This window comes from Chaetura pelagica, unplaced genomic scaffold (genome assembly GCF_000747805.2).
Source record: "Chaetura pelagica isolate M959 unplaced genomic scaffold, ChaPel_1.0 scaffold171, whole genome shotgun sequence".
Lineage (NCBI taxonomy): Eukaryota > Metazoa > Chordata > Aves > Apodiformes > Apodidae > Chaetura > Chaetura pelagica.
In genome coordinates, this window is record NW_009952066.1 from 3,732,746 (window position 1) to 3,745,759 (window position 13,014).

General features: G+C 39.0%; 1 protein-coding gene across 1 annotated transcript in view; it reads left to right on the forward strand.

The window, feature by feature from the left end:
- Nucleotides 1-8,724: 8,724 nt before the first annotated feature.
- The window catches only part of NUS1 (nuclear undecaprenyl pyrophosphate synthase 1 homolog (S. cerevisiae)), a 7,298-nt gene continuing 3,008 nt past the window's right edge, over nucleotides 8,725-13,014 (forward strand). Inside the window, exons 1-2 of the mRNA XM_010004873.1 lie at nucleotides 8,725-8,851; nucleotides 10,597-10,749. Coding sequence (XP_010003175.1) covers nucleotides 8,758-8,851; nucleotides 10,597-10,749 — 247 coding nt within the window. The 5' untranslated portion in view covers nucleotides 8,725-8,757. The remainder of the gene's footprint in view (nucleotides 8,852-10,596; nucleotides 10,750-13,014) is intronic.

The window sequence follows — 13,014 nt, forward strand, 5'->3', positions numbered from 1 at the left end:
TGGCGGCGGGGGTGCCCACCGGGGCCCGCCTCGCTACCGGCGTGGAGCCGAGGGGCCTTCCTCTGCTGGGGTCTTCCTGAGACGGATGCCAGCCTGGCTGTCGGCATCTTCTTTCCTGTCCCCGGGAGCCACCTTGGTCTGCAGTGCTCCTGGCCTTGGTGGGCGCCCCCACTGCCCTCTTGCCCCGGCTCCGGTGCCGGGGTGACTCGACCCTGCCTGCTCACTAGTGGTGCTTTTCTAGAGTCTTGTCACCAGCCTCTGCCTGACAGGAGCTGCAGACATTTGGGGAGCCACGACCGTGTGAGGTTCGAGGTGTTCGCAGAGAGAAGAGCTTTAGGCTGTCTGTCTGTGAGCTGCAGCTGAACTTCCAGAAGTGCACAAAGGGAAGTAGTTACCTGTTTTCATGTACCTTTTATCCTGGGAAGAGAAGGGGTGGAAAGGTAGTCAAGCATAAACACACATCCTATTTGTATGTTAAAAGTGAGTTACGCGGTTTTGGTATCAGGACTGGCAGTACCTGATGCTTGAGTTAACTCCAAGCCAGTGCTTGTGAAAGCTTTGGTGGCTTTTCATATATGGTGTGTGATTTTATTGATTACTGGGTCTCAGGCTAAGACTGCTGAACTGTTGAACGTTTGCTCTTGCAGATAATGTTGATTCCACATCACTGAGTATATTAAAGACAAGATCAGGGTTTGGATTGAACATTTAGTGAAGTAATCATGGAACAAGTCTGGCTTCCTCATTACCTATTATTTTTTAGCAAGGAGATGAAATCAGCTCTATTAAAGATTTTCTTAGGTGAAGCTTTCTGCCCAGCTGTTGAGAGATGATCTTTAAATGATACTAGGTAAGCTATCAACTATCAACTCATGTAATAATACATGAGATGGACTGTGTCCTGTATTTCTGCCCTCTCCAGAGAAGAAAGTTTCATGCTTCAGATCCTTGTGATTTTGCTGTCAATGGCAAGACTGTAAGAGAACAGTGTTTAACTGTGATTTTGAGCCGCTTCTTTTGGCTGTCTAGAGATGCCATGCAGATTAGATTAAGTCTATAGACTTATGCCAAGTTGGAGGTACAGTCTGTAGTAGTTGTCTTCTACTGCTCTCTCAGGAAAAACTGAACAGTGCATCCCACCTAAGCAGGTGCAATCTGTTGTCTGGTGTATTTGAGGTTTGCAGGTCTTTTCCCTGAGTGTAGGCATTGGTGATTCTTTTTTTTCCTTCTTAAAAACCACTGCCATTAATAATTGAGTTTCATATCTGGTCTATCGTACATAATACAAAATTCAAATGACTTGATTTTCAATAAATAATCTAAGGTCTCTTTAAGAAACTAGGTATGATACCAGTCACTTAGCAGTTTAAACTGGCCTTCTATGCAGGGCTGTTGTGGAACTTGGTTGTGTTGTGTTTCAGAGGGCTTATTTCCTCATTTGGAAGTCAAGGAATGGTAACAAATATTTGTGTAACATCTCAAGGACACAGAAAACATCACCTTCTGAATTTGTGTTGATGTTTTTTGCTCTCAATTTGGAATGTGTTCAACCAGGTTAAATGCTGCAAAGCAAATATTAGTACCAACCAAGAGTGAGAGTTTCCATCATGGCCTGAAGAAAGACATTTTATGGTACAGGATCTCTTGTTTTCTGTTAAACCTCAGATAAGCCATATGCAGTATTGCCTAACATGTTATGTATGTTTAGAACCTTTATTTAGATCCCTGCATTGTGTTACACAAATCATATATATATATATACACACACACATACATACATATATATATATGTAACAGAAATATATATGTATAAAACAGAATCACCAAGGCTGGAGAAGACGTTTAAGATCATCAAGTTTAGCCTATGCCACATCAGCTAGACCATGGCACTAAGCGTCACATCCAGCCTTCCCTTAAACACATCCAGAGATGGTGACTCCACCACTTCCCTGGGCAGTCCATTCCCATATGTAATCACTCTCTCCATGAGGAAGTGCTTCCTAATATCCAACCTAAACCTCCCCTGGCACAGCTTCAGGCTGTGCCCTTTCATCTTGTTGCTAGTTGTCCGGGAGAAGAGCCTGACCCCCACCTGACTACAACCCCCCTTCAGCTAGTTGAAGAGAGTGATGAGGTCCCCCCTGAATCTCTCCTTCTCCAGGCCAGACAACCCCAGCTCCCTCAGCCTCTCCCTATGAGACTTTCCCTCTAGTCCCTTCACCAGTCTCATTGCTCTCCTCTGACCCTGTTCCAGCTCCTCAGTATCTTTCTTGAAGTGAGGGGCCCAGAACTGAACGCAGTACTCGGGGTGAGGCCTCGCTATGTCAAGTACAGGGGGAGAATTACATCCCTGCTCCTGCCAGCCACGCTGTTCCTGATACAAGCCAGGATGCCATTGACCTTCTGGGCCACCTGGGGAAATATATATGAGAATTGAACTGAGGAATTGATACAGCTGAGAGTTTCTTGGTGGTCTTGGTTTTCATGTTGCTCATAATGCAGCTGTTAAATGCTGAGGAGGGTGAAGGCAGCAGCCAGTGCTTAGGTGGCCACTGTCACTGAGATCCTGTCTGACAGGGAAGAGCCAGCGCTGTTACTGTGTCTGACTCATTCTTTTTGGAGAAGCTACTTCTGCTTTTCCAGTGCACGTGTTGAGATCCAGTCAGATCTAAAACTATTACAAGATTGTAAAAAAATATTAGTAGAAATTACAAGTTTATGTCCTTTGAAGAGTAGTGTATGTGAGATAACAAAGACAATTGTTCTGCAAGGCTAGCAGTTCAGAAAAAAAATATATCTTGGAGATTATTTTCTGCTGTTTGCTTGTATTTTTACATTTATGCTCAAGTTGCATGTTAAGAGGTCTTGTTAAAACCTTTGGAAATTTAGCTATGATCTCTTGACTTTAATCTCAAGACATAATGCTTTCCAGTAGTTCATTCTTCTGTTAGTCGTCTTTGATACCAGAGTATGCTGGTTTAATTGCCATCTTGAATTCCAGTTTATTAGAACATAATTGAAGAAAGCAAGACAATGCAAAGCCATTAAATGTTTTTGTAAGTCAGTGGCTTTTGCCAGACTTTCAGAGTTGATGGGAGTAGCCTGCCATTACATGTGCATGCTCTTAATGGAGGTTCAGTGGGTTTTCTGGGGTAACAGCTGCACCTGCTTTTTGCGCAACATCTTGGCAGCTGAACCTTTTCAACTGGTTTCAGAGAGTAAGCAAGTAGCCACTCAAATGGCTTGAGTATATGCTTATTCCTGGTAATAGCAGATGTGTTGTCTTTTGGTGCTAAGGTCCTTATGGTGTCTGGATTGAGCATGCAGTATTTCCAGATAGACTTCTTGTTAGTTAGGACTTTACAGTTGTTACCAAATCTGGTTGTCAATAATAACAATGTCTGGAACACTTCACAATAGCTCTAGTATAATGAAGGTGAATGAAGTCAGGTACATTTTATTATCAGTAAAAGATATAGTGAGCCTTGTTTATGCTGTGCACTTGTTGCCATCTTCTCAGGTGGTGAGACTTTTAGTCTCCTGAGCTGTTTCAGTAAGGTTTTCTACTCATGCAATTGCACCACCTATTGACTTATCTGTGATAGTCCCCACTGATGCTGGCTATGGCGAAGAAGGAAACACAGTAACAGGTGCTCTGAATCTGGGTTAAATGTAATGAAATGTATTTTGTTTCCTTTTTTTCATTATTTTTTTTGAGTACTGAGATTCCTCTTATTGCAACAGGAAACTTCAATTATAATACTGTCTTCATGGTTGTGTTTCCTGGAAGAAATACTGTCAGCTTCCTGTAGAAAACATAAATTAAAAATGTGTCCTTAATTACCTGTACTATAGGAGGAGTGAGAAGTATGAAGTTCTTTAAAGAAGTGCCAAGTAAGCTGTTAATCTGATTATAGTAGTGAATTTCTTCATTTTTAATAACATCATTAAACGGAAGGTTCCTTCTGTATTCTTTGGTGTCAAATAAAGTAGTTGCATCCCAGCTGACAGTAGTGTGTTATAGCAGCTGCACTAGTAACTGTAAGGGCAACTTGGGAGGACAATTACAGAACTCAGTATGTTACAAATATATTGGATAATATTGTGGAATGTGATCAAGTGCTTTGCTTTTTTCTATTCTTAATCTATTAAGATCAGTATACCAGAAGACTTGGGTAAAAAGTTCTTTGCAGGATGCAACAGGACCATAATGTAAGTAACTGTCTTGTATTGTAATAAATACATAGTGCTTTGAGTTGCAGTGCTCAAAACTGAGGTTTCCTTCTATACTCCAGCAGGCCTGGAGGCCTACGGTGGCATGCCTCTATTGCCTCTGGTGTTCAGGGGCACTCTTTGTTGTCCCAGTTTTCAATTGATATGCAGCAGAACAAAGCCATAATAAACTTAATGCTGCTGCATGCACCATGGTTATTAAATGCAGGTGTTCTAACATTTTAGTGTTTTGATCAGGGATATATTTCTGTGGACTGCTGTATTGCAAGTCCTCTTGCCTGATAGAGATCCAGTCATGTTGGTCAAGACCTTATCTCTGAGGAAATAATGCAGCTTTTTGGCAGTCAAAAGGCAGTGATAATGCAATTATGTAGTAGCACTTAAAATAACTTCTGCGGAGCAGAAGCCTTTGACCGGTGCTACACATTTTAACTTTTGTTAAAGTTACTTTGCACGGTGAGAGAGCTTGTTTGAGTGTTACTTCTGTCCAGAAGCTTTTCTGAAATAGCTTGGAACAAGTCTGGAGAATGTTTTGGGAGCTTGCTGAATCTTGGCATTTGGATACTCTGGGCTCCTGAACAGATGCTTCAGGTTAAAGCCTTCTTAAAGCCCATAGCACAACAGTATTTATACATTTATATTTTTTTTAACTTCTGTTCAATATTCTCTTAACTTTTTTAAAGTATAGAGTACTGCAGTAAGCAATTATTATTTGATAAGAAATCATTTCATTAGCTCCAAACATAGACTTTTAGTCTCTTCCAAGTAACTTGGTAGTTTAGCACATCTGATCAAGGCATAAAACTTTCTGGGTGTTCAGTGTGTTCACTTAACTGGGGGAGATTAAATATGTTTTGGTTTGGTGTCACCAGAACACTTTGTGAGATACCAGTATGATGAAATCTGCTGTGAGTCTTCATCCACGTGAAACTTCAACAATTGTGTTTTGGTCCCAAGTTGGCAGGCATCCTCAGAACACATTTATTAAAAGGGCTGATGCTAATCTGTAGGAGATAATATCCTTATAGATATGGGTAATGTGAAAGTGGTGTCTCTTCTCTTGGATTGCTAATGAGCTCTTGTTTTCCTGGTACAGAATGTCCCTCCAAAAAGAAATAGCAGGAATAGTCAGCTGTGAAGTTGTATATTCTACCTTCATGGTGAAGAAGGCCTTCCAGTACCCGAAGGGGGCCTTCAGAAAAGCTGGGGAGGGGCTTTTCACCAGAGAGTGTAGTAATAGGACAAGATGTAATGATTTTAAACTGGAAGAGGGTAGATTTAGGGTAGATATTAGGAGGAAGTTCTTCACTATGAGGATAGTAAGGTGCTGGAATAGATTGCCCACGGAGGTTGTGGATGCCCCCTCCCTGGAGGTGTTAAAGGACAGGTTGGATGGGGTCCTCCAACCTTAACCATTCTTTGATTCTGTGAAACTGCAACCAGCATGATCCAACACAAGGTTAATAGGCAGAACTTTTTAATGTGATAAAAAGTTTCTTGTATGTACATTATTCAAAGTGAGCTGTGATTGATGTTTCTCAAACTGTTAATAGTTTGATGCTTAAAACAAACTTGTTTCAGTGCCTTGTTGGCACTGAAAGGGAGTTAATAAAAAGCAAATAACTAAATGCTGTGGAAATGTTTTCTTTCTGAGGCTTAACTTTGTTTAAGGCGTTTCCTTGTAAGGAAGAATTGCCTCTTTTGTGTTTTTCCAGATTCTGCTGCTTTAAAAGACAGTACAGGGCTGAGTTTTTCCCTAGTTAAAAGCAGACACCTGTTGTATTGCTGGAGTTTATAGTTTATTAGAGCTCTTGTCCAACATTAATTTTGTGTTACGTTAAAATCTTATCATTGACTTGCTTTCAACCTCTCTGGAAGACTGAACAAAATTGGGAGGTAGCATTAAATCAAGACTTAATTCTAACTTGAGTTAGAACTAATAGGTGAGTTGATCTGCTCATGCACTGGTGTTTACTATATTTATCATGTATAAATTAGCAACAACTTCTTCCAAAGCCAACTTGGATATATTTTCAAAGTTTTCAAAAATGCATTTTACAGACAAACAGATTTGAGATACTCTAAGGAAAGGGAATGTATATCTGAGCCACAACCACATAAAATAATTTTTGAAGTAAAATATTCATTTGGCCCATGTACACTTCTTGTAGCAGGTTTGTATTTGCTATTGTACACAGCCTCTTGTGCACTGAATGAGAGACAAAACTCTGAAGGAGTTAAGCTACTGATGCTTTTGGTTTTAAATGAAGATTTCAGTTAGTTTGCTACTTTTGATGTGCATCAGGATTTTTTCTGCAGGAGAACTGCAGGTATGTAAAGGCAAGTGGGTCAGTTGGAATTTAGGTGTGGAGGTCTTTCTCAGACAAACTGCAACTCTACAGTACAACTGTGGTAGCTTCCAGTTTTTGTTAAACTGCTGTTCTGGGAGCAACACAGGACCCAAGCTTGAATAACTAAGGAGGTGGGCGAGATAAATGAGGAGAGTAGAAGTGAAATGCTGGTGATAATTGGATAAATCTCAGGAACACCTAGCGTGTCCTCAGTATCCAGTGTTTGTCTTGAAGACCTTCACTTCAGAAGTAGACAGTCCTTTATCTGGTGTCCCTTCTTACTGAGCAGTAAGCACATTAGTCTATTATCCTACCTGTTGTCCCCAATGTCTTCAATTATTTTACAGCTGGAAAATGGATTCTTAAATCTGGTCTGCCAGTCTTTGACAGGAAGAGGCAGCAACTTTTAATTAGAAAAAAAATTGTATCATTACTGTTGGGTGGGGAAGGGGAAGAAGAGAGCAGCTGTTTCCCAGTTTGGGAGCCTTTCCTAAGTATGCCAAATCTTTTTCTGAATATTGAACATAGTGGCATTTTTTTCTCATCTTTAAAAGTGGATGGAAGTCAAGTGATTCTCTAGAGGTGAGGCATATGTAAACTTTTACAGCTCTTACTTGGAAGATTGTGTGGGATTAGCAATTGCAGTAGCTGCACTGCTACTCACCTTAAGTGTAAGGAAGACAATCAGTGCTAACTAGCACAAAACAGACTTATCCAAGCAGAGTTGTATCAAACAGCATTATTCAAAGCAGCATTTTCCACTTCTAATGCATATGAATATACACTAGTAAGCAGGAGCACAAAGTGTCACAATTCAACTTTAGACTTAACGAAAGTATTCTAACGGGGTTTTTTTAATCAAGATGGCTGAGATGCTTGTCTGTCAATGTGTAACCAGTTATAAGCATCACTAACGTGTAATTAAGTTAATTTTTTTTTTTCCAGGAAATATCCAGGATGGGAGGCAAAACACATGCTGTACCATCTATTAAAACCTCTAATGAAGCCTATATAAAAACACTAACTCACTAAGGATAAAAGACCAGCATATTAAATAAATGTGTTGTATAACTTCATGTTGCAGACTAACTCCTAATGAATTATGGTCCTAATGCAATGCTTATACATTGTGACTGCTTCTGATGTTGAAACTTGTTAGTAGCAATTTTAAATCCCAGAATCAGGTTGAGGTGATGAATCATAAGCCTGGTAATAAAGTTCTGTATACGTTTGGGGTTTCTTGTAAGATTATTCTGTTTTTAGTCTGGTCTGGCTTGGCATGGGATTTCTGAATGAAAGTTGGGCTCTTAGGAATAAGCCCTGAATACAAAGTGATAAAAGCATGACCAGTTCCTAAGTAAATACATCTAGCACACTTTTTCACTGTAAATATTTAAGCTGTAACACTTTTTTGCTGTGGCTTTTAATTTGAAGTAGTTGTCATGTGCCACTCAAGAGCTAAAATTTATTTTAGAGCAGGAATCCAAGTATGTTTGGTTAAGAAAGTTTTTATAATCTCCTACACTCAAAATGTGTGTCATAAACATAAAAGTATAAAAAGGCCTTGGGGACTGCATTCATTCCTTGAAATATATAGTTTGTGAAATCCTCTTATTAGGAAATACATGGCATTGGCTGTGGCAGAAGGGTGGACAACTACTGTGGTCTCATACACTGATTTAGTCTTCTGCTTTTTTGTGATGGCTTGTTTTGTTAGGCTGCAGCCTTAGTGGAGTGGCAGTACATGGTAGCAGACTTAAGCTGCACATATACAGCAGCATGGATGTTCAAGAAATCTGGTGTTAATCTGACTTTTTGGTCCTGTGCTGGTGAGGTATTGCTATCTCAAGCTACTACTAGCATGCTAAGGACAATGAAGTAAGTCTTAAGTTATCCCTTATGCAGTTGCAGCTTGCTGCTTCAAACAGACTGAGTGAAAGAGGAACAAAAGCACGAGTTGTCTTTTCAAGGTCACTGAAATGAGTTGTGTGGTAGCATTCACTTTGGATTCTTAACATACTTGTGAACTCCAGTTTGAAACCAGTACTGACTGACTACCCGATGCTTGATGCTTCCTGCCTACTATAAGATTTGTTTTGTAGCACTTGTTACAGGAGTTGGCTGACATGCAACCTTTTTTAAAGGTATTTTCAAGAGGAATAATTCAAGATTGATGGATGAAATTTTAAAACAGCAGCAAGAACTCTTAGGACTTGATTGCTCCAAGTACACCATGGAATTTGCAAATCAAGACAAAGCTGATCAAGGTAAGATGAATTGTAAGGGGGGATGGGTATGACTAAATATCTGTATATAAATCATAACTCTGTTTACTTAAACACATTCCTGTGGACAGCGACCTTTTCCTTCATTTAATACTGATTATCAGAACACATGCAACCTTCCTGCACTAGTCTTCAACTTCAATTGTGCTTATTTGTTGCTAACTAATAGTGAAGTGTTGCTTTCTCCTTCTCATAGTCATTATTACTGGGCAGTCTGATCTTGCCTTCAGCCTGACACTTGTACCATGATCCCTTTAATGCATTAGTGTGGCAACTCCCCTCTGTTTCAGTGAGATGAATTCTTTTGCTGAGAGTTGAAAAATCTCTGGAGTTACTGTAAGGGAACTGATGTTAAGAATGTATGCTCTTCTGTCTTTTCAAACTGGGAAGAAAGAAGGGAAAGAGCACAACTGTTGCTGGTTTTCATTGCAATGTATAAGGACACCAGAAAGGTAAAGGGCGTAAGTTAAAAAAAAAAAACACAACAAAAAAACAAAACAATAATTGGTCATAGCAGCTTTTGCATGTAGTAGAAATGGAAAACAAGCATATGTTACAAGGCTAACGTTTCTTATACTATCTGCTTTAAGTATTCATTTAGGTGTGCTGAGTAACACAAATGTTAGAAGCATGTTCAAATATAGTAAATTAGAGGCATTAAAGAGGCATCTGCTTATTAAAGCAGACCTTTGCCATAGAGGGCAGTAAGGTTCTGCACTCTTAAAAGATGTCATTTTTAAGAATCTGGTTATAACTGTCATAAATTCTATATGAGTCTGATGTGTCCACACATTAGTGTTTAACCTGCTAACTTCAAGCTGGGTTTAGTCATCTGTACGTTTCAGCTTCCATGGTAAGTTTGGCTCTTAGATACCTTATCAGACCTGACAATGGTAGAAGTCACCTCGTGTGACTCTTAATAGTGTAGGCAATAAGATGGTTGTGAAATGTCCTCTTAAGTCACAGACATAATTACAGATCAATGGCTGAGTTCTAGTACTGTTGTCTTACTCCTATCTTCTCTGTAGCAAACTTTGGTCAGTGTTGTAACTCTTGCATAATTGAAATGCTGCTGAAAGATCTGGTGATTATATTCAGGGAGGGTATTCATATTCAGCTTAATCACTGTGTTACATGAGTGTAGCTGTTAGAAAAACCTTCCTCTTTTAAGGTAAGAATTAGATCTTTTTTTCCTTTCCCTGAACTTCAAGTCTTTTTGCATTGCTTACCACCTTCCAAGTTACTATCTAGGCACACTTCTCTCATTGCTTTGCCTGACAGTGTAAGACTCAACACAAATTCCCTGGAAGGTGCTACATTTCAAGACTGACATTAAACACTTTTCACAAGACTCCTCAACATAATTGTCTTACAGTTGTGTTTTAGAGATTGATGAGCTATATTTATGAATATTTGTTGCATTGCTTACCACCTTCCAAGTTACTATCTAGGCACACTTCTCTCATTGCTTTGCCTGACAGTGTAAGACTCAACACAAATTCCCTGGAAGGTGCTACATTTCAAGACTGACATTAAACACTTTTCACAAGACTCCTCAACATAATTGTCTTACAGTTGTGTTTTAGAGATTGATGAGCTATATTTATGAATATTTGTATAATATGAAGTAAACTACAAGTTAATTTCAATCATATCCTGTGAATATCTAAAGCACAATCAAACCAACTATATTTCTGTTGCTCTTAAACTGTGTTTTGTACTTTCAGTTTTAAATTGCCAATCTACATTGAAGGTGCTGTCTCCAGAAGATGGAAAAGCAGACATAGTAAAAGCTGCTCAGAACTTCTGTCAGTTGGTAGCACAGCATCAAAGAACACACACAGACCTGGACGTGAATGTGCTAGACAATTTATTAAGTAGTAAGTATGACATGGTCTGTGGGGAGGAGGAGAAAGAGTACTCAATTCTTAATGGATTTGGGATCTAGTATATTTGTTGCTTAGAACATAGGCATATTGATGCTTAGTGTGTCAGGGTAAGTCATGATGATTGCTTTCTGGCTTCTGCTAAAAATTCCTTACTGGTTTACTCCCTTTTGAGTTTTTCTTCAAACAGAAAAAGGAAACCTTGAGCTAAATTGGAGAGTCAGCTTTTCAGAGTTTACATCTGTAAGATGTTATGCAGTGAGCTTTCTGAAAAAAAGTACTGCTGAGATCAGCTGAAAATAGACTTTTATAAATTAGGTTAACTTCTTGCAAGTTAGAACACTGCAGGCCTGGGTTTGGCCAGTCTCTTCTAGATTTTGTTACAGCAATTAAAGCTGTTACTGCTGCATAACTACCACCTTGCGTGTAAATAGAGCACTCCCTGATCTTTTGTTCCTGTATAACCCATGCTAGCTTTGTTATCTTTATTATTAATTAATGCACATTGCTGATGCTGCACTGGGGTGCGTGCTACATGCAGTAGCTATGAAAAGGGTAGGGCTACCCTAACTTCACATCTGAGAGAAATAGTTTAAAATAAGCCTCCATTTCCCCAGTGGTGCTATGAAGCTGTAATGGTTGCTTAGCTTTCCTAGGTCATCTATGCATGTTAATTGTTGTAATTAGCTTAGCAGTGTTCCAAGTTTCAGGTTACACAATTCAATGTGGATCTCTGCAGGCACATTATTGTAGGGTGGCTCCCATTAATTGGACTTTAGAGAGTGATTTTTTTCAAATGGGTGGTCAGCTGAATTGACCTGCAGATTGACTACAGTGACAGTTTTGATACTTTAAGATTAATTTCAAACTGAATTATATCCCTGTTATTAGCATACTGCAGGATAACTTCTCACTGTAACAGAACTATTAAATGTATTTAATAAGGCACCTGAAAAAATAACAGACATATATCCTGTTATATACTCCAAAGGCAATTTAAGGAAATGAATAATTGCTTCTTTAAAACAGTTACTCATCTTGTGAAGAACTGGTTACAATTGATAACCCACATATGTGTTTTGGCCAGTGATGTTTATCTGGATCTTCTCAAATGTTTTGTTCATGATCTTCTATCTGTGCATTTAAGTGTGTGCATGTGTTAAAGTATTAGGTCCAATCTTAAATTGAGGGGGTTTATTGTTCAAGTAATGCATGCTAACCAATTGCAGAAAGAGATCTAGACTTTTAATATGACAAAATTGTAAACTTGGAAAACAGGCTGCTTAATCTATGTGGCTAATGACTAAGGAGCATATAGCTAGTCCTGCTTATTAGTTTGTTTTTAATATTTAGGACAGTTGAAAGCGAGGAAGTGTTCGTTCATGACTGACTTAGCAGCAGCTTATGAAAGTACTCAGTTGTAGGCAAGTTTAGTTTCTGTGCATCTTAATGGCAAGATAATGAACATAAACATCTGAGTTACTGATCTAAGTTGAGAATGAGTTCTGAAAAGCAGTACTTGAGAAGCTATATTTTTAGGGCTTGTGTTAATCATGACCACTCTAAGTTCCCTGTTTTCCACATTTTTATTTAAATACCTGAATGTAGTTTTTTTTAACTTTCTGTTCCTATTTAGATGCAGTTATTGCCAAAAATGGTATGGTTCTAGCCTGTCGTGTGGCTTTTCTGGTTTTTAATCTAGTCATGCTCTAATTCTTACAGCTTGAGGTTTTTTTAGTACTTTCTTCTGAGCAGTGCCTCAGCTAAACCAGCTTACTTTTAGAGAAGCTGGTGCCAGTTTTAGTATACTATTGTCTTTACTTGCCATCTGCCTTCTCACTAAAGAGCATGACTATCAATTAAGGCTGTTCAAGTTGCCCTGTAAAATCTATGTGGAGAAAGGTAGTGCTGTCAGGTCTACAAATTCTTTCATGTTCCCCTTGCAGAACTCCTGTCCTAGAAGGGGTGTTGCCAGATTCCTGTCCTTTGAGTGTCCAAATCTTTTAGAGTCTGATCAGAAATCCTTCTATTCTGTATTGCTGTACTAGCAGTGCACATGTAAAGTATCTATAGTGTTGGTATGTTTAGAGAAATGAATGCAGAGTGTAAAACACTTTACTATGTTGTGAATAGGCTGTTCTGACAGTGTTACTACAGTGTACATTTTCATTTTCCTTCAGATAGGAACCAGAAGGAAATATTAGCATTAACTGGGCTCTCTGAAGGTATTTTCCTGTTTGAAAAGCCATTTCAGTATTG